General features: G+C 40.0%; 1 protein-coding gene across 1 annotated transcript in view; it reads left to right on the forward strand.

The window, feature by feature from the left end:
• The window catches only part of LOC142657885 (transmembrane protein 132D-like), an 863,822-nt gene that overhangs the window by 584,891 nt on the left and 256,455 nt on the right, over window positions 1–22,476 (forward strand). The window contains exon 4 of the mRNA XM_075833390.1: window positions 16,043–16,226. Coding sequence (XP_075689505.1) covers window positions 16,043–16,226 — 184 coding nt within the window. The remainder of the gene's footprint in view (window positions 1–16,042; window positions 16,227–22,476) is intronic.

Raw genomic sequence — 22,476 nt, forward strand, 5'->3', positions numbered from 1 at the left:
ATGCAACAACACCGAAAAAGGCCATACTTACAAATGGACACAGCCAGGTCTGAAACGCTGATGAAGGCGAGTGAGCAGGTGCTTTAAATAATAATAGCCACTCCCACTAGTCTTGAGGGGAGTGGTATGTGGTGCATGGGATGTGTAGTAAGAAATAATAAATGAATAGTGTATGTGCAAGTGTAATAATGTGAGTGAAATATAGGGGGCAGTAATGAGTAAAGTGCCTAAAAAATAAATAAAATAAATAATGGGATGCAAGTGTGTGAAACATGGAGGAATAGTGTGTAAGTCATGAGGCGCAACGTAACTAGCCAGGTAGAAGCCTATTTGTGACGCCTTGATAATTCATAGAGCGGGCTACCCTGCTTGCTAGGCCAAATAACAACACACCACTATGGATGATGTTCAAGAATTGCAAGCGGATTTAAACAAACTGATTGTTTGGGCGTCCACTTGGCAAATTAAGTTTAATGAAGATAAATGTAAAGTTATGCACCTGGGTACGAACAACCTGCATGCATCATATGTCCTAGGGGGAGCTACACTGTATTCACTTCTTGAGAAGAATCTAGGTTTACTTGTAAATCATAAACTAAATAACAGAATGCAATGTCAATCAGCTGCTTCAAAGGCCATCAAGATATTGTCATGTATTAAAAGAGGCATGGAGTCGCGGGACAGGGACATAATATTACCACTTTACAAAGCATTAGTGAGGCCTCATCTACAATATGCAGTTCAGTTCTGGGCTCCGGTTCATAGAAAGGATGCCTTGGAGTTAGAAAAAATACAAAGAAGAGCAACGAAGCTAATAAGGGGCATGGAGAATCTAAATTATGTGGAAAGATTAAAATAATTAAACTAATTTAGCCTTGAAAAAAGACGACTAAGGGGGTACATGATTAACTTATATAAATATATTAATGGCACATACAAAAAATATGGTGAAATCCCTTTCCATGTAAAACCCCCTCAAAAAACAAGGAGGCACTCCCTCTGTCTGGAGAAAAAAGGTTTAATCTGCAGAGGCGACAAGCCTTCTTTACTGTGTGAACTGTGAATCTATGGAATAGCCTACCGCAGGAGCTGGTAACAGCAGGGACAGTAGATGGCTTTAAAAAAGGCTTAGATCATTTCCTAGAACAAAAAAATATTAGCTCCTATGTGTAGAAATTTTTACCTTCCCTTTTCCCATCTCTTGGTTGAAATTGATGGACATGTGTCTTTTTTCAACCATACTAACTATGTAACTATGTAATGCCGAAGAAGCATTTGATAGGGTTAATTGCTGTTTTTTTAGAAGCAATATTGAAAAGATTTGGTTTTAAGTCATTTATAAAAACAGCAGTCCTCTCCTTATATTTCACCCCTTCTGCCGTAGAATTCTTTTCTAAATCTATATCAATTACTAATGGGACATGTCAAGGTTGTCCACTGTCTCATTTGATCTTTTCTCTATGTATGGAACCATTTGCAGCATTGATCCATAGTTCTCAAGACATTTTAAGTATTAAAATAGGAAACAAGGAATATAAAAAGTCTGTATGCAGACAATGTAATTTTAACTTGCACATCCCCCCTTTCTTCTCTAAAGGAGGTACTGAATATTATTAACACATTATTCAAAAGTTTATTTATTCATTTTTTTTTTTAATAAACAGGTCAGTCAGTGTGTTTAGTATAACTTTATAAATAGTTTTTATTAAAAATTTGTCTTACTTTTTGAGATACAGCTGCTCTGTATTCTCTATACAGAGCAGCTGTATCGTTCGCTAAGACCTAAATCCGTCAGTCCCACGGGCATGACGAGTTTAGTGTCAACGGGTCCTGCGTGTCTCTGACACACAGAATCCACCTGTAATCTATTACATCTAAGTTCTGAACTTAGATGTGATAGCTTACAGCTGGAGTCTGCGTGTAAGAGACACGCAGAACCAGCTTTCACTGAATTTGTCAGTCCCGCAGACATGATGGGAACAGGATTTAGCGCTAGATACAGCTGCTCTGTAGAGAAAATACAGAGCAGCTGTATCTCAAAAAGTCATCCTATTATGCCCTGATGTACTCCGCCCAGCTTACATATACTGTAATGTACAACGCCCATCTTACATATACCCTGATGTAGTCCTCACGTATTACATATATGCTAATGTACTCCGCACAGCTTACATATACCCTGATGTACTCCGCCAAGTTTACATATACCCTGATGGACTCCACCCAGCTTACATATACCCTGATGTACTCCTCACAGAATACATGTACCCTGATGTACTCCACCCAGCATACATATACCCTGATGTACTCCACCCAGGTTACATATGCCCCCACATTATAAGCTGAAATACCAGTAAAACTTCAAACAAAACCACTACTAAGCAAAATCTGTGCTCCAAAAGCTAAATTGCAGTCCTTCTGAGCCTGAAAGTGTGCCCAAACAGCAGTTTATGACCCCCCATATGGGGAATTACTGTATTCTGGAGAACGCGCTTAACAATTTATGGTGTGTGTGTCTCCACTGGCACAAGCTAGGCATAACATATTGGTCACTGCAATGGCATATTGTCACGGACACAGGGTATGTGGACCCACTAGGCCGCTCCCCCGTAGCGGGGAGGCAGCTGACCAGGTCACAGTCTATACGAAAGTCAATAGCAGATAGCAATGCTTGGGTACCTGAACTAGTCCAGACGGTGGCTGTGGCTTCAGCACGGATGGAGGCCGGTGCGGCAGGTAGCGCCAGACGTGACGGGCAGTATCCGATGTAGCAGAAGACGCTGGACATGGCAGAATTCACTGGACGTGGCAGAAGACACTGGACGTGGCAGAAGACACGACGTGGCAAACGACACTGGACGTGGCAGAAGACACTGGACGTGGCAAACGACAGCAGGTGCAGTAGACACGACTCCAACACTGGTAGGCACAGGAACAAGAACAATACAGAACACGGGTAACAGGGCACGGGTAACAACTGGAACGGGGAAACACTAAGGGACCATTTGCCAGACAGACTGGGAAAGACTAACAATGCTCAGGCAAGGATTAGAAGGCCTTCTTATAGACCAGGAAATCGTGGTGGTTGATGATGATGACGACTTCCTATTTGCGCGAGCTGGCCCTTTAAGGCCGGGCACGAGCGTGCGCGTGTAGCCTATGGGACACAGCAGTACGGAGCGGAAGTGAGCGCTGGCGTCTCCAAGGAAGGAGATGGGGACCAGCGCTCACGGATCCATGGCTGCGGGCGTCGGGAGGTGAGTAAACCCGACGGCTCGCGGCCATGGACGCTACACAAATTAGTGGAAAAATGGTAATTTTCAATCTGCAACATCCACTGTGCATTAATTTCTGCAGAACACTTGTGAGGTCGAAATGCTCACAATACCTCTAGATGAATTTCTTCAGGGATGTAGTTTTCAAAATTGGGTAATTTTTTGGGGCTTTCCAATGTACTGGTACCTTAGCGCAATGCAACATGGTGTCAGAAAACTAATTTTGTAAAATCTCCACTCCAAAAACCAAATTGCGCTCCTTCCCTTTAGAGCCTTGCTGTGGCCATATAGCAGTTTATGACCACATATGGGGTATTGACAAACTCGGGAGAAATTGCATTACAAATGTTGAGCGGCTTTTTCTCCTTTATCGCTTGTGAAAATGACAAAAATTCAACTTTTTAGTGGAAAAAATGTTGATATTAATTTTTACAACCTAATTCCAATAAATTCTGGAAAAGACCTGTGGGGTCTAAATGCTCACTATACCACTAGATAAATTCCTTAAGGTGTGTAGTTTCCCAAATGAGGTCACTTTTGCGGGACTCCTACTGTTTTGGCCCTGCAGGGGCTTTTGAAATGTGACATAGCACCCGAAAACAATTTCAGCTAAATTTGACCTCCAAATGTTGCTCCTTCCCTTTTTAGGCCTGCAGTGTGTCCAAACACCAGTCTATTACCACTTATGGGGTATTTTCATAATCGGGAGAAATTGCTTTTCAAACGTTGGGGTGCTTTTTCTCCTTTATTCCTTGTAAAACTTAACCTGTGGTGTTAAAATGCTCACTATACCCCTCGATAAATTGAGGGGTGTAGTTTCCCAAATGGGGTCACTTTTGGGGGTTTTCCACTGTTTTGGTCCCACAGGGGCTTTGCAAATGCGACATGGCACTTGAAAACCATTGCAGCAAAGCTTGAGCTCTTGAAGCCAAATGGCGCTCCTTCCTTTCTGAGCCCTGCCGTGTGTCCAAACAGCTGTTTATTACCACATATGGGGTATTGCCGTAATCAGGAGAAATTGCTTTTCAAATTTTGGGGTGCTTTTTCTCCTATATGCCTTGTAAAAATTAACCTGTGGTGTTAAAATGCTCACTATACCCCTCGATAAATTCCATCAGGGGTGTAGTTTCCCAAATGGGGTCTTTTGGGGGGTTTCCACTGATTTGGTCCCACAGGGGCTTTGCAAATGTGACATGGCGCTGCAAACCATTCCAGCAAAATTTGAGCTTCCAAAGCCAAATGGTGCTCCTTCCTTTCTAAGCCATGCCACGGGTCCAAACAGCAGTTTATTGCCACATATCAGGTATTGTTGTGCTCAGAAGAGGTTGGGGTGCTTTTTCTCCTTTATTTATTTTGAAAATGAAAAAATCTGATCTAAAACTACTTTTTATTTGAAAAAAAAAAACACTTACATTTTCATTTTCACAGCCCAATTCCATTAAAATTCTCACTATACTCCTCGATAAATTGAGGGGTGTAGTTTGCCAAATAGGGTCACTTTTGGGGGTTTTCCACTGCTTTGGTCCCACAGGGGCTTTGCAAATGCGACATGGCGCCTGAAAACCATTGCAGCAAAACTTGAGCTCTCAAAGCCAAATGGCGCTCCTTCCTTTCTGAGCCCTGCCGTGTGTCCAAACAGCAGTTTATTACCACATATGGGGTATTGCCGTAATCAGGAGAAATTGCTTTTCAAACGTTGGGGTGCCTTTTGTCCTTTATGCCTTGTAAAAATTGAAGATTGCTACGTTTTATTGGAGAAAATTTCGATTTTCATTTTCACGGCCTCATTCCACTAAATTCAGCAAAAAAAATCTATGGGGTCAAATGCTCACTATACCCCTTGATAAATTCCTTGAGGGGTGTAGTTTGCTAAATGGTATATTTTTGGCAGTGTTTCCACTGTTTTGCTGCCACAAGACCTCTCCAAACCTGACATGGTGCCTAAAATATATTCTAATAAAAAGAAGGCCCCAAAATCCTCTAGGTGCTCCTTTGCTTCTTAGGCCTGTGCTTCAGTCCATTAGGACACTAGGGCCACATGTGGGATATTTCTAAAAACTGCAGAATCTTGGCAAAAAATATTGAGTTGCGTTTCTCTGGTAAAAACCCTCTGTGTTACAGAAAAAAAAGGATTAAATATGAATTTCTGCAACAAAAAAAAAATGAAATTTGTAAATTTCACCCCTACATTGCTTTAATTCTTGTGAAAACCTAAAGGGTTAAGAAACTTTCTTAATGCTGTTTTGAATACTTTGAGGGGTGGAGTTTTTAAAATAGGGTGATTTATGGAGACTTTCTAACATATAAGGCCCTCAAAGCCACTTCACAACTGAACTGGTCTCTGAAAAAATAGCCTTTTTAAATTTTCTTGAATATGTGAGAAATTGCTACTAAAGTTCTAAGCCTTTTAACGTCCTAGAAAAAGAAAAGAACGTTTAAAAAAAACTATGCCAACATAAAGTAGACATAAGCGATATGTGAAATAGTAACTATTTTGTGTGGTAATACTATCTGTTTTACAAGCCGATACATTTAAAGTTAGAAAAGTGCTAATATTTTATATTTTTCTCTACATTTTGGTGTTTTTCACAAATAAATATTGAATTTATCGACCAAATTTTTTCAATAACATAAAGTACAAAATGTCACGAGGAAAAAATCTCAGAATCGCTTGGATAGGTAAAAGAATTCCCACGATATTACCACATAAAGTGACACATGTCAGAGTTGAAAAAATTGGCTTCGTATTTAAGTCCAAAACAGGCTCTTTCAAACCTATTACCCCTCCAAACATCTGCCCATTGATTTCAATGGGAAAAACGGCGTTCTGTTCCGACGGGACTTTTTTTTACGCGGCTGTTTTAAAAAACGGCCGCGGAAAACAGCTCCGTATTTTGAGACGTTTTTGACTCTGCGTGTGAACATACCCTAAGAATTACTCTGAGCTTCTTTTGGGAAGAGTGCAATAAATTGGATACATTTCAATTATCCTGGATGGCGAGGTTAAACTTGGTTAAAATGCTTTTATTGCCTAAATATTTATACTTATGTAGAGCCATTCTTTATCTTCTTCCTACTTCCCTTGTATCACAAATACAAACTTTATTCCTTAATTTTATTTAGAATAAAAAAAGAGCGCGAGTGGCTAAACACTTGTTTTATCGTAGAGTTAAAGATGGAGAACTGGGAGTTCCAGATGTGGCAGCATATAATGTAGCAGCTATCATGGATCAACTACAATCTACTGTAGTTGAACGCTCCCTCTCTTTTGTGGTCCCATTTGGAGAATGAAATAGTCCCTAATTTTCCCCTTAATCTCCCACTGATCACTTCCTATCTAGGTGCAAAGTTGCCGGCTTTCCCTTTACAATCTATGACTAATTCCTTAAGAGTTTTTGGTCGACACATGCTTGTAAAGAAAATTTAATCCAGATCTCTTTGGATCAATTTCCGGTGTTGATCATTAAATTTTTAATTCCACATATTACATTACTCCCTTCGGAAAAAGCAGGATTAAAAGTTCTTTCTACATTTTTTCATGATGGTATCTTCCAGACTTTTGAAAATCTTGCTCGCACTTATGATATTTCTCCAAGGTTATTTTATTAGTATCTTCAAGTTAGACATCTATTGCAATCATTACACTTTCCTACCAAACTAGTTAAACTTTTTTCGTTTCACAAAATCTTATTTAAAGGGATTGTCCCACAAAACACATGAATCCATTGTCCACAGGATAGGGAATACATGAATGACCGCTGGGGTTCCGACCGCTGGGACCCCCAGGGATAAGGAGAACGGGGAACTGAAAGTCCTCCGAAGTGCTCCATGAGAAGCTTGGGACTTCCAGGGTCTGTGTCCGGCTTATGTGTCCAGCAGCACCATAGAAATGAATGGAGCGCCGGTCAGGCATGCGCACAAGCGAGATCGGTGCTCCATTTATTTTTATGGAACTGCCAGACACACACGCCGGACACAGACCCCGGATGTCCCATACTTCTCATGAAGCACTTCGGGGGACTTTCGGTCCCCCGTTCTCCTTATCACTGGGTGTCCCAGCGGTCGTACCCCCAGCAATCACGCATGTATCCCCTATCCTGGGGTTTGTGGGACAACCCCTTTAAATGGCGAGATTATTCAAAGGGACTTACGAATGGTTGTTGAAAAAGGACTCATATATATAATAATATATATATATACTACACACCCACATGTGTAAAAGGGCTGATATAATAGCGGGTTTCACCTACTTGGTCGCCCACTATTACTACCTCCTTTATAATCAGGGTCACTAGGGTTATGCCTAGTTCCCCTACCTTTTCCTTATACTAACGCATAGTCTACTTGCTTTACTTCTACTCAAGGGAATAAGACCGTATAGTAAGTACAATTGTATAGTAAATAAAGGGTAATATTTATTACTAACAATAATCACACTTACATGTAAAATACACCAAACACAGAACACAGTAACTGATCAAAGTATAGTATCAGTATACCCCAATACATATAACACGTTAATATATACTGAGTATACTCACACTATACGTTGTACAGTATAAACACTGTATCACAGTCCTAATTATACCTCACTGACTATGCCTATGTTGCGGACACATATCTACACCTAGAATGTCTATATGTACACCTTGAAAGTTTTTGTACAACACATTGATTCATATTACATTACACCAATATATATATATATATATATATATATATATATATATATATATTTACATAAACTTGACGATTACGGGTCGCAGGACAGTATTGGTGTTATGTCCTTAGTCCAAGTTCATGCTTTTACGCATGACATTGTTTACTTGGTCGGCAAGTCTTTTCACCCCACAGTACGATCACAGGGTGGATGAGCAGGTTGAAGAAGAAAATTGCTTTGGGGTTGTACCCAAACAGGCTCTACCATCAGGGCACCTTTGAGTCTCTTTTCAGGGAATGGGATGGAGGCTTAATTCTCAGACTCTTTAAGCTTCTCCACGATATCCTCTTCCTCACTGAACTCAGGATCATCTGGAGTCTTACAGGATCATCTGAGCGGATATCGAGCCTCTACTTAGGGGTGACTGGAGTTCTTCCATTCTGCTACATCGATACCTGTGATAATACAAAAAGGTAAAAATGCTCCTTGGAGGAGAATTCCTCTTCCGGTGCAATTAGTCACACAGATGGTGCAGTAAACATATTGCACTCTGTACCAACTCCAATAGCCTTGACCCATGTATCTTAAGCTTGAAGAGGGTATTGTGTTGACCTTCATCTCACAGGTCCCCTCGGTATCTCAACGCTGGTGTCTAAGCACCTGGTCCTAACTACCTTGGCAGAGGATCGCATCCTCATCCTTTCAACATCCATCTGTACAGACAGATATGGATGGCTGCCCTTAGAGGTTAGAATATCTGAGGGGAGCTGTAGATGAAGTACCATTTTGTGGATCTTCACCATTCTCATGTTTGTGGCACTATATCCCCATCTTACCAAACCCATTATTTCAAAATCAAGATATGGGTGTAATGACAGGGTTACCTCCCCCTGTCAACCTTTTCTAAAGGACCACTCCAGTTAAACACAAAAGAATCAGCCATACTGTTATTCTCTGTATTTAATTGCACTCGCATTAGGCCTCAGATGAAATTGTGTTACCTGTCTGAACCTCCCAGGTCTAGGTGCACGGAATATCATAAAACACTACACCGTGAACTTATGTTACCTGTTCGCACTGCTCAACCTGAGTTCACAAGTATAATAACAACTTCAACGTTATCCTAATAGAGAGCAACAAAAACATTTTTGCGATTATAGATGTAAATGTATTATCATCTTGAATTTCAAGGTCTAGGTGCTCAGTATAACATAACACTATAGGTGAACTTATGTTACTTGTCCGCACCTCTATACCTAATATAAGTTCACAGAACAAGAAAATACATCACTATTCATTGGCTGGTTCTCCAGCTGTTTTCCTGGAGTGGCTTTCTTATGTATTATAAATACAGGCAATACCCATATAGTATAACTACATAACTACTGATAACCAGGATTATACCACAATAGAATCTGTGAAGGAGCCACAAAAGAAAACACAATGACAACAAAAGAACTGGGAACAAACAACAGACCATAAACACACAGTACAGACATCAAAGAGATAACACCTAACTGTGAACATGTGAATTATGGCCTACTTGAAATTCACAGCTGAATTCCAAACCAGTTGTGGTTCGTTATTCAGATCTTTGAACACATGGTTTAGCAAATGTGTGGAGGAGATTGTCATGTAGTGATTTTGTCCTTTCCGAAATCCACAATTTGATGTAATGTGGCCATTTTCTATTGTTTCATTACTAGACTTTCCACGTTTGCTCATACCATGGCAGTTTCTAGCAATATGTCCCATCTGAGCACATTTAAAAATTTAACAGGACCACATTGCTTAGTACCGAAAGACTTGCAATACTTCGCAATATGACTTGAGCCGGCACATGCAAAACATTTAACAGTACATGCTCTGCTGGACTTAGGGCAGTCACCAGACGCACTTCTTATTATCGTACGCTTACATTTACGTAACACTTTTGTAACAATGTTACCTTCAGGTTTCTGGATGGGATCACGATTTGGGACATCTGATCCATCACTCTTTCTACTCGACCCCTTTTTGCCCTGTAGAGGGCAAACTTACAGCAGAATCAGGCCTTGTAACCTTTTTGAGAAATCTTTTATGATGTTTTGCATACTGGCAACCAATTGTGACCTAGCAGCAAGCTCATCATTCAACTTGGCAATGATGGTATCCATATAAACGGCCGCGTAAAAAAACGGCCGTGTAAAAAAACGGCTGCGAAAAAGAAGTGCAGGTCACTTCTTGGGACGTTTTTGGAGCCGTTTTTCATTAACTCTATGGAAAACAGCTCCAAAAACGGCCATTAAAAACACCGCGAAAAACGAGTGGCTTAAAAAACATCTGAAAATCAGGAGCTGTTTTCCCTTGAAAACAGCTCCGTATTTTCAGACGTTTTTGAGTTTGTGTGTGAACATACGCTAAGGGTATGTTCACACGATTAACAAAATAAGTCTGAAAATATGGAGCTGTTTTCAAGTGAAAACAGCTCCTAATTTTCAGACGTTTTTTGAGCAACTCGCGTTTTTCGCTGCGTTTTTGAAGCGTTTTTTACGGCCGTTATTGGAGCTGTTTTCAATAGAGTCTATGAGAAAACGGCTCCAAAAACGTCCCAAGAAGTGTCCTGCACTTCTTTTGACAAGCCGTCATTTTACGTGCTGTATTTTGACAGTGATGTGTAAAATGACAGCTCGTCTGCACAGAACATCGTAAGACCCATTGCAAGCAATGGGCAGATGTTTGCCGACGTATTGGAGCCGTCTTTTCAGGCGTAATTCGAGGCGTAAAACGCCTCCATTACGTCTGAAAAGAGGTAGTGTGAAAGGAGCCTTACTCACACAAACTCATAGTGGTTTTTACTTTTTTCATGTTTGAGCCAACTCTTAGGGTATGTTCACACGCAGTGACCAAAAACGTCTGAAAATACGAAGCTGATTTCAGGCGAAAACAGCTCCTGATTTTCAGACGTTTTTGTAGCAACTCGCGTTTATTGCAGCGTATTTTACGGACATTATTGGAGCTGTTTTTCAATGGAGTCAATGAAAAACGGCTCCAAAAACGTCTCAAGAAGTGACATGCACTTCTTTTATGGCCGTATTTTGACAGCGACGTGTAAAATTACACCTAGTTGGAACAGAACACCGTAAAACCCATTGAAAGCAATGGGCAGATGTTTGTAGGCGTAATGGCGCAGTTTTTTCAGGTGTAATTCGAGACGTAAAATGCCCAAATTACGTCTGAAAACAGTGCATGTGAATATACCCCTACTGTAGCTTGTGAAATGGTAATTATCAAATAGGATGGGGCTGCTTTTTAAGATTTTTTTTTTCAATATGTCTAAACCTTCTATTTTATTTCAAGAAGATTCAATCTGAACCAAGTCAAAAAAGTTCAATTATGGGTGTCCTGCCTTCTAATAAACAGCTCATAGAGTCTTTTAGTCAAACCATATATGCTATACACCATTTGAAACCTTGAGAAATTAGGTAGAGTTTTCCTTAAATTCTAGTCTGAAACCAGGCTTAACATTTTGTACTGCAGTCTAAAAACCGAGCTACTGTAGATGTATTGAAAAGTAATTTTGTGCTGTTTTTTTACAGAAAAGAAAAGTTTAGTACCCAACTTGCCTATTTGTAGACTAATGATAGTTGTACAGCTTTTCTGGTCTTTAAAATGTCCGAGGTGTACCTTAAGAAAAATGTATTTTCTATGTATGACTATTAGTAGCCTAGACAACCCTTGCTAAACCTGTAAATAGTACATTGATTACATAGCCTTATAGCCATAATGCACTCTATGACCACTTGGCCCTGTTGTCACAAGATAAAATATATATACTTTACAAATACTATTCATGCAGTGTGTAATTGCTTATACACTATGTAGCATTGAAAGTCAACTTCAATATATTTTAGCGTTTTTAAGGTTTTAAGCACAGCTTATCATTTCTATTACATTACCTTATTCCTAAATCTTAAGACTTGTCAAATATCATTTTAGCTAATGACTTGTGCCCCTATCAGCAAAAACATGTACCAAGAGCGTTGATTTTGTGGCAGTGTTGCCACACATGGCAGCATCTGTGACTGTTTCTTAACAATGGGTAGAAAAAAAAGTCCATCCTGTTACACACAAACCCAAGCTGATCCAGAGGGAAAAAAACACTCTTGAGTAGTGTAGACCAAAAGACATACTGATAATCGGACAGATCTTCAGATTAAAGTGGTTTTCCACTACGGGACAACTGATGACCTATCCACCGGATAGATCATCAGTATGTGATTGGTGCGTGTCCAACACCCCGACCCCGCACCGATCAGCTGCTCCAGCTGCTTCCAGGCACCAGATGTCATTGCACACTATGCAGTTGGCTCCGTACACTGCATAGCGGCCGTGCTGCAGAACTGCATCTCTGCTCCTATTCACTTAAATAGGAGCAGAGCTGCAGTTTGGCCCCGATTCCGTGACCGGAACCATCTGCTTCCAGCATGGACGTCCGGTGCCAGAGCAGATGATCGGTGCGGGGTCCAGGTGTCGGACACGCAGCGATGATATACTGATGACCTATCCGGTGAATAGGTCATCAGTTGTCCGGTAGTGGAACCTCTTTTAACACTCTACATTGTTAATAACAGTAACCCTGTTTGTTGTTTTTCTGACAAAAATTGTCTAGACCATTTTTAGGGTATGTACAAATGTAGCAAAGTTTAACTTGACTTAATATCACACAAGAACCATTGAAAAAGTAAAGTTAAAATTTCTTGCTGCAGTGTATTTAATGTGTTAAGACTGTTAAAGATTGCTACATAATGCTACAAATATACTGCTAGACAGGGCTTCAGTTGTTTTCGCCAGGGCTTAGGGAAGTGGCAATCCGTGCATCACCAGATTGGTTTCTTTTTAAAAAGGGGTTGTCTTCATGAAAACAAGCCCTACAAATCCTTCCACACTTTCAGTCAAGTAAAGCTTATGTACTTTGTGATTAAATCCCTCTTCTTTTATCCTCAAGCAGTGACCTGTCTGTGGTCCACAAAAATAATACTTTATCACAAAGGTTTTGATAAGGGCCAGTGATCATATTACCCTTCAATCTTCTCTTCTCTATAGTAAATAAATGTATTTTTGCCAACCTTTCCCTCCTCATGAATGAGATCTACAATGTGTCAATCCGTCATAGTAACGTTTTTTAACATAGGAGTCTACAGTATGGGCAACAGATGGCTGAAGGATGGCAACCGCCAGAGGCATCCATCAGAGTTAAAAGTTTTTTACATGTTTGTTTAACGTCTCGTGCCACACATCTCAGGATATTTTGGGTTTAGAGATACTTAGTACATATTTGGACTATGCTCCTAATTTTAATTTGGTTAATTTTTTTTGTGTTTACTAGTATAGCTAATTATAATGGAGGACAGCTTGTATGACAAGTCTTACCTGTACATGTATTCCATTTTTTATAAATATGTTATAGTATTTATATTGAAAAGTCCTTTTTTAAAAAAAAGAGAAAGTGGTGAATTGATTGAATGATGCACAATAGTATTGTGCAGCAAGTATGTACACCATTTTACGGTTTATATAGAGGAATTTTGCATTTCTCTTCTCAGAGTAGCATTGAAGGCCAGATCAAGGTTAGTGGAGGACCTTGAGCAAAAATGTTGGTGGATGCCCTCTCCCCAGTAACAGTGGCATATAATGCGTGGCTAAGTTAATGGGGTATTCCCACTATTTAGTTTCTATATATATATTTGTCTTTAATTTTCTATATTGCAGTATTATTCGTTAATTTGTCCACCAAGTCCCCCCAATCTTACTCATGGGATACGTCCTCTGTATCCGTTTGTTAATCACAGGACAAGCATGCATAGTTTTCTTCCAGTATGTCTGTCACGTGGGACTCCTGCATAGTCTCCTGCGCTGCTTCCCCTATCCTCTTCTACACTACTTTATCTAGCTGTCTATCTAGCACATCTCAGTGCATCTCAATACCTCATCGTTGCTCCATCTTTTCTCCTCCTTTTACCATTGGGCTTGACTTAATAACTCTGATATGGTTCACACCATTGTGAAAAATATGGAATTGGGAGGGTTGACTAGTATGATTTCTCTTTATATGTAAACTGATGATTTATAACATATTTTATTAGAACCATTATCTTTTTTAGTATGATTTTTTTTCTGTTTTTAAAGTCTGCAAATAAAAAGTTCATGTACAACAGATCTTTTGCCACTCTTTTACCATGTTGAACACTGATAGCTGATTACTGCCACAGAGTTCTGTCTGCAACACTTTAGGGTAGATAGTAGCCGCACAGAGGAAGACTAGGCACTCATGAGTAATGTAGTTCCTAACATTATAACATGAGTCACATGACCAGATCTGATGGCCCACCCTTTCCAGGCTCTGCACGGAAAAAAGACCTCTGAGCCGTGGGGGTCAGAGTAAGAGAAAGGAGCCCGTAGTGGTAGGCAAGGAACATACAGTAGGCATGCTTTTAGAGTTTATCAATGTTGTCGGAGTTATAAAATATTGTTAGGAAGTAGAAAAACCCCTTGAAGCCATAATGAAAATGGCCAAATCCCAACTATCCCCCAATGTCCACTGTTGGCGAAAACAAGACTTGGGCAGGTTGTTTTTAAAGGGAACCTGTCAGCAGCATTTCACCTATTGAACTCTACTTACCTCTCGTTGGCCACTGCTGTCAAAAGTTAATTGCCGTTATCCCCTCTCAAACATTTTGCGCCTTTTATGGAAATAATCCGCGAGTCTCGTTCGTTCCTCTTCTTATGCCCTTCCTCGGCCGAAAACTGCCCCGCCCTGAATGCCAAAATCTCGTCTGAGATAGCGCACGTGCGCCTGTCACGTATGGTCCGACACCCTTCCCTGCTTCGTCCTGGCCTCAAATCTAGTTGCTGCGCATGCGCCGCTATGGTGTCCCATTGTGCGCACTCAGGACATCGATGCGCAAGCATGGGATTTCGTGTGTGCTGGGGCGAGGCCAGGAGCTGTCAATTAATAGTAAGGAGGCGGGGTAAACTCGTAAGGACTTGAGGAATGAAGACATGACTCTTTTCAAACGAAGATCTGACTCTTTTATGCTCATTAGCATACGGCGCAGGAACATGAAAAAAACTGAATACTAAAGGTGCAGAACCTATTTAGAAAATAATTATAGGTTACATAAAAATGATTTTTCACCCACTTCCACCAGGTGTTGCTGGTTTAATAGGTGAAATGCTGGTGACAGGTTCCCTTTAAACATGCTTAAACATATATTTTTCTAGAGGTAAGTAAAGAGAGAGATGTCTGGCAGTGCAGGCAGATGAGTTAGCAGTGCAAGCAGATAAGGCACTGGTGCTCAGAGCAAGGAGAATTGAGTTCCAACTTTTAAGTCTTGCTGCTGCTGGGTATGTAGGAAAGTGTTTGAGGGAACTGGGCCCCTGGGCAATTGCTCTTTTTGCCTTACCCATCAAATGTCAAAACAGAACTTTCTTTGCTCATTTGCATTCAGGGACAAAACGCTGGCAAAACGTTTTAAGTATTAGTAGCATGTCACCAGTAACAAATTAGAAATGAATAATTATAAGCTACCAAATATCAATGGATTGCTACATATGCAACTTCTAACATACCTGCATTGGCACATCACATGATGGTATATGATAGATCTTGTTAGAGCACAATAAACGCCTGTATTTTTTTTCCAATCTTTAAAGCTGTTCATCCATTTCTATGAACAGAAGTAAATTGACTGTCATATTCCATGTCTTAAAATAGAAAATCAGTTTGGTTTCTTTAAGCAGCTATTGTTCGACATGTTTAAAAAGTTTCGTACAAAAAGAGAAATGACAACTATTGGATATTTTTATACGTCTACATCATTAACTTGAATTGCGAAAAATACATTGGTTTGCCTAGTTGAAAACATACCTGTCAGACAGATGTGAAATGTGGGCGTAATTGACGTGTTTACAGAACTTGATGACATTTCATAAAATGAATATCGTAAATTAAACTGTTTAAAAAGATAATATTGAAAATGATTTTCTACTAGTCCAATGAGTATTTTATTACTATCTCTCCTTGGAGAATTCTAATTTAGTAACAGCAATGTCATTTTGTTCCTAGTGTTCTAGAAAACTACTATGAAATTTTCCAGATAGACTTTAAAATTGGCAGTGCAACCGACCCATCAGGAGTACAGATAATCACCTGGCAAGTTGAATACCTTGGGCAAGCTGTATCAGACCTTGGTGTTTCCAAAATATACGTCAATGAAAGGGACATTGTGTCTTTAATACCACTGGCCATGGTAAGTAAAGTTTTCATTTAAATTCGACAAATTCTTTTTTTTGTTGTAGTATAAGTTTGTGGTTAATTAAAGATAAGTAGGAACATAAACATAATATGCAGTTCTCTTCTCATTTATTTATTTCATCATTTAAATCTTACCAGTACATGGAATGTATAATGATTTGGGTAGTAGCTGCTGGTACTATCCCAAGAATGTGAGACTGCACTTTGAGATGTAATTGGTTAAGCACTTAGATCAATAGGACAGAACAAGGGCACAAAGTGTTGTAAACGTCAGCACAAGTACCTTGAATTTTATTTTGTTGGCAATGGACTCCAAAAGGAATTACTCTTTTAATGGCCTAATGTGTAATTTCCTACCAAAATTATAGATCAATTTAATGGGTTCAAGTTTAGATAAGTGCACAACATATCGTACACTTGAGAAAGAACGCCGATAATAATAATGGGGAGGTGGGCAGGCATTTACAATAAATCAGCACCTGCAAAGAAATGAGTCAAGAACGTGATGGGTTTATCTACCTGTCGCTAAATCATTCAGGTTCATTCATCAATATTTTAATGCTTCTACTTAATTGTAATTTATGGTACATGTTTAGTTACTTTACTTCATGTTACATACAGTAAATAATTTAACCACATTTCTCTCCAGTATTGGTTAATGTATCTAGCTTGCTAAATACATTGATATTGTGATCGCAATTTGGTCACGTTACGCCTTGATCTCCATGCAGGTTCAAATCAGGTGGGGGGGTGCGAGCTCGGAGAAGCAACAGATACACTGAGACGTTTCTCAAAGTAAAAATCCTTCTGACTTTATTTAACTGTAGTGGTCGCTTTTATAGCGTCAGAACAAAAAACATTCCATAACATATGAGTCATCTGTATATTCAATCCTTACATCCTTACATCCTTCTTTCCCATTGGTGGAACACAAGGTATTCCCTTAGGTTTCCTTTTATGCTTAGGGGGGTTGGTCAAGTGATTGACTGCCATCTGTTCGCAATTTCAAGACACAGCAGAGCAGCTGTAAACTATTTCCTCTCTTAACCTTTCTAAAATACCCATTCTATTGTAACACATGTTCTCCTCTATAACATTTCACTCCTTGGGGCCCCAGATACATTATACATATATTTATTCCATAACAATCCCTCCTTTTGTGATTTTACCAACACCTAAATTCCAATGCTACTTCTATCTCCTGATAGCAAGGCTTCGATCCATTTCTTCACTTGATTCACACAGGTATGTAGGTGGGGTAATCTCACAACACTCTTTCATCATAATGTATAGGCCTCTGACTGAATGCTTCCCTTATTTTGCAAAATGTATAACAATTAAAACATGTAAGCAATATAAACAATATTATGAAACATATCAAGGGTTGGAATAACACATGCAGTATCTTAGTGGCAGTGGGGGAAAATCCTGTAAAAACGTCATACCAGTGATGGGCACTGGCATCTTTTATTGCTGACGATAAATTTATTACTTCCCTAGCTGCTATTGTAGCCAATACTTTCACTTTACTTAGAGTTACATTATGGGCTGCTATCAATTTCTTTACGTCTTTAGACTTTTGTAACACTTGTTTTAACTCTTCCAGTGGCAAACTAAAATTTCCATAGGGCAAAGGTTCAGGTACCCATACAGTGGACATTATTTCTTCTAAAGTAGGCAGGAACACTATAGTTTGGTTCCCCCAAGTCAAATGCATCACATTGTATAGACATCCTGAAAATGGTCCTATGAGATTAAACTGGCTAAGGGTCTGCTTGTCGTTAGTTATTAAACATACATGCTGTGGACCTACTTCAATATAAACCTGTAGGTTAGCTTCTGGGATTATAGTGAGTGCGCATACATTATCCTGCTGCTGCATTAGACAGGGTTCATATATCCCTGACTGTTCATTACATACATATCCTTGCTCTGTTAACTGGCACAAATCTATATTCCTGGTCTTATTTTGAGAATCTATGTGTGTTCCTTTCATTTCTGGCATCCAATATTGTCCTAATAATGTCACCGGATCAATCATTACCATTGGCATAACAATAAATTTGCATAATAGAGTAGGATTTTTCACATTAAATGCTATTAGTCTTCCTGCACACCATCTAGGTGTACACTCAGTATACTCAGGCTGTAACAATAACCACGTATCATTTCTCTTTCCTATGGGCAGAATGTCTGTCCATTGCCTAACATGACTACTAAACAATTTATTCTTAAAATTATTCATCTGTTCTTGTTGCCACATCGTTTTAAGCGTACATACTGTCCAATTTACAAAAGTTGATACATTCTGTAATGTTCTATATTCGGTTAGCATACTTTCATTAAAAACATTTAGAAATAGTTCATCTATAGTTAACCCTTTCTGTTGTATGGCAAAGGTAGTAGGTAACCATGAGGCACCTATCCTTAATGCAGTAGATGTGTCGTCTCCCACTGAGTTTAATTTGTTCATAACTGTATCTCATTCAATACTCCTAATCCCGTTCCTACCCCTCCTAATAGCGGGTCATACCATTCTCTTCTTTGTCTATGACAGCTGGGGGATTCAGGGAAGGAAATATTGAAGTGTACATTCTTTCTCTGCTGTTGGGTTACAGCGCTCTTACAAGTGTGTGGGATTCTTTCCAGACTTTGTACTGTTATATGTGGCTTAAAACTATCTCTTCAAATTGTTATCAAGAATACAAAATATCTTCTATTTCTTATTTGGCTATTATTCATACATAATATCATCCCATCAGTTTCTTTTATTACAATCGTAGAGTTGAGCCTCTCCTTGTTGCATCTTTCATAAATCTTATTTATCATTTCATTTCTATTTTTACTGGTTGTATATTTCTATAGATACTGTAAATCTGGTTCATAACAACAAAACAACAGCCGTCTCTTCTTGTATGCTAATGTTGGCTGTTTTGTCTATGTGAAGGTACACAGTCCCTCCATGTGGTCCTTTTCTCCAAGTCCCTTCGGTTGTAGTCACATTTGTAGTATAACACGGGTCATTGGCCTTACAGGTGTAGTTACCCTGCTTTCTATCCACTGTGGCATTCGCCCACCCTGTCCTGAACTGTTCCAGTGATTCTGTACTGATTACGTGTACAGGAGTAGCAGTTCTGCCTTTTTGTATAAGAGCACACGCAACAACCGCCGCAACAACCGCAAAGATCTTCATTCTTCTGGCTGAAGAACCTTTTTACAATGACTGGCGTGAATCCAGCTTGCCTTTCCTTCGAGCTTCACTGAGGTGCTTGTAACGAGTAGGACTTGAAAAGGACCATCAAATCTTGGGTCTAGACTTTTCCTCACGTGTCTTTTGACAACGACCCAATCTCTTGGTTCTAGCTTATGCGTCCCTTCAACTGAATCAGGACCTGGAATGGAAGCAAATACTTGTGCATGCACCTTGGTCAATTGTTTGTTCAGTGTTTATACATAATCTGTTAGTCTACCATACTGCATTTGGAGCACCTGTGGAAAATAACATCCTAATCTGGGAGCCGACCCAAATAAGATCTCATATGGGCTGAGACCTGTTCTTTTTGTGGGCGTGTATCTTACTGAGAACAAGGCTAATGGTAGACACTCGGTCCATGGTTTCCCGGTTTCTACCATTACTTTTTGGATTTTCAATTTGAGAGTCCCATTTAGTCTCTCAACCTTCCCACTACTTTGTGGATGGTATGGTGTATGTAGGGCTTGACTTATGCCTAGAGCTGACAACACATAGTTCATGATTTCACCCGTAAAATGAGTTCCTCTGTCGCTCTTGATCACCTCTGGAACTCCATATCTGCACACCACCTCGTTGATCAGTTTCTTTGCTGTGGCTACGGCTGTAGCTTTGGTTACTGGAAAAGCTTCTGGCCATCCTGAAAAGAGATCAATACAAACAAGCACATACTCCTAGGTACCGACTTTTGGTAATTGAATATAGTCTATCTGCAGTCTCTGGAACGGATATATATAGGTCTGGGTGTGTGCTTCTGTGGTACTTTTACAGTTCTTCCAATATTATGTGTTGCACAGATCATGCATCCTTGTGTAAAACTGCTGGCCATCACACTAAACCCTGGGGCATACCACACCTTGTTTACCAAGTCCATCATTGCCGTTTTTGATTGGTGAGTTGCTCCATGTGTTATTTGGGCCATCATTGGGAACATTGTCTTAGGCAGGCACAGTTTATTCTTACACTGCCAGAGGCCATCTTTTCGTAGCGTTGCTCCTTGGGCCGTCCACTTGTCTTTTTCTTCTTTTGTTGCTTGTCCTTGAAGTTTTTGCAGTAGTTCCGGGCTTACAGCTGGTCTTGTTTCCTCTGGATCTTTTATCTGACATACGGCTGCTAACACGGGTAGCTTCTGTGCTGCTTGCTTTGCCGCTTCGTCTGCCGGGCATTTCCCCTTTTGTCTCTGGTGAACTCACCTTAGTGTGAGCTTTAATTTTTACTACTGCTACTTCTGTAGGTAACATCAGGGTCTCCATCAAGTATTTTACAAAGTCTGCATTCTTTACAGGTGTACCTGCAGAGGTCAAAAATTGTCTTGCCCTCCATATGGGGCCATAATCGTGTGCAATCCCAAAAGCATAACGAGAGTCAGTGTATATATTTGCTGTCTTTCCTTCTGCATGTTGGCATGCTGCTGCCAGGGCCTTAAGCTCCGCTTCTTGTGCTGAGCGGGACGCTGGTAAGGAGGCTGCTTCTAGGACTACATCTTCGGTGGTTACTGCATATCCTGCAAGAAAAGATCCTTCTACACAATACCTTGAACCATCCACAAAGAGTATTAGGTCTGGGTTTTGGAGTGGGGTATCTTTCACATGTGCAAAGCCCACTGTTTCCTGGGCCATAAGGGCCATACAATCATGTTCATCAGTTTCAGACAAAAATTGTGACCATACTTTACCTACGTCTTCTCCCCCTTGCTCCAAAGGCAGTAAGGTAGCTGCGTTCAATGTAGCACAGCTATGGAGTGTGACCTGCTCAGGGAGAAGGAGTGCACAGATTAATCTCAAATGTCTTGCAGTTGACAAATGCTTAGGTTGTACTTGAGTTAGAATAGCAGTAATATACAAGTTTTGTTTTGCCTTCTCCCTCATCTAAATCCATAAAAACTCATGTGAGTGACGTCACATCACCTCCTGTGTAACTTTGCTGGAGGGGGATGGTCTCTTACACATAAACCAAAATTGTACCTGATCAGTTCCTTCACCCTTCCCCCCTTTGTGGACTCTGCGAGAGTGATGTAGCAGAGTTCAAAACTACATCTCAACATAACACTAATTTAACCCCTTGTAATGTACAACAGCCTGAAACAAAAATGACTTTTTCCTGACAAACATTTGATCTTTACAATGACACAACTCATGTGTGAAATCAAAAATAAAACAATTGTAGTTAGTTATTCAATAAAACAGAAAATATTATCTCTGATAACATTAATTACTGCAAACCAATAAACAGTATAACGGTGGGGGCACATACATTTTCAAAACCCCCGTGTCTCACAGTATCTGTAGTCTAATACATCTGAATTATCAAAACACATGAAATCTGATCACATCAGAACACATAAATATCGTAACTTTTATAACCAACAGCGCTTGCGCAAAAGAGAAGAAATGTATTTCGGTTTGTAGACATTACTGATATATATATATCTCAGCAGTGCATATTGAGATCCCTTTGTCTCATCAGCCCTGCAGACTGCACCCAGTCAGCCCCCCTCCTCCTCCTCCCAAACACAGCACACTTTAGAGGGGAGGGAGGGGGGTCACAAACTCGCAGCTTCTCACCACTTCTCACAATCTTAACACTTTCAATGCCGGCAAAACAACATACGTATCTGCAATCATTTATCACACCATTGTATAGGAATTATCTACGTTAATGTTTAACCGTACAATCTGTCGGCCACCATCTCTATATTATGATGACGTGTTGTTTCATCAGTGAACTAGACTGGAACTTCTGTAAATAGAAAAAACACTACAAATGACAAAATTAACAAGGTGATTATTTCATACTGATTTGGATGGGCCGGGCGTGGCCACATCAGGGGCAGGGGGGGGCAGCCTCTCTCATTGGAAACAGTGTGCAGGGGGTTTCCCACCAACAATGAGGACACACTCAACATGAGGTACGGACGCCATTACCGGGCGTCGGCTGGTCCTGTTTTCTAATACATACAATATGACACAAAGTCATACAAAATATCTATATCAGC

The sequence above is a fragment of the Rhinoderma darwinii genome, chromosome 1 (genome assembly GCF_050947455.1).
Source record: "Rhinoderma darwinii isolate aRhiDar2 chromosome 1, aRhiDar2.hap1, whole genome shotgun sequence".
NCBI lineage: Eukaryota > Metazoa > Chordata > Amphibia > Anura > Rhinodermatidae > Rhinoderma > Rhinoderma darwinii.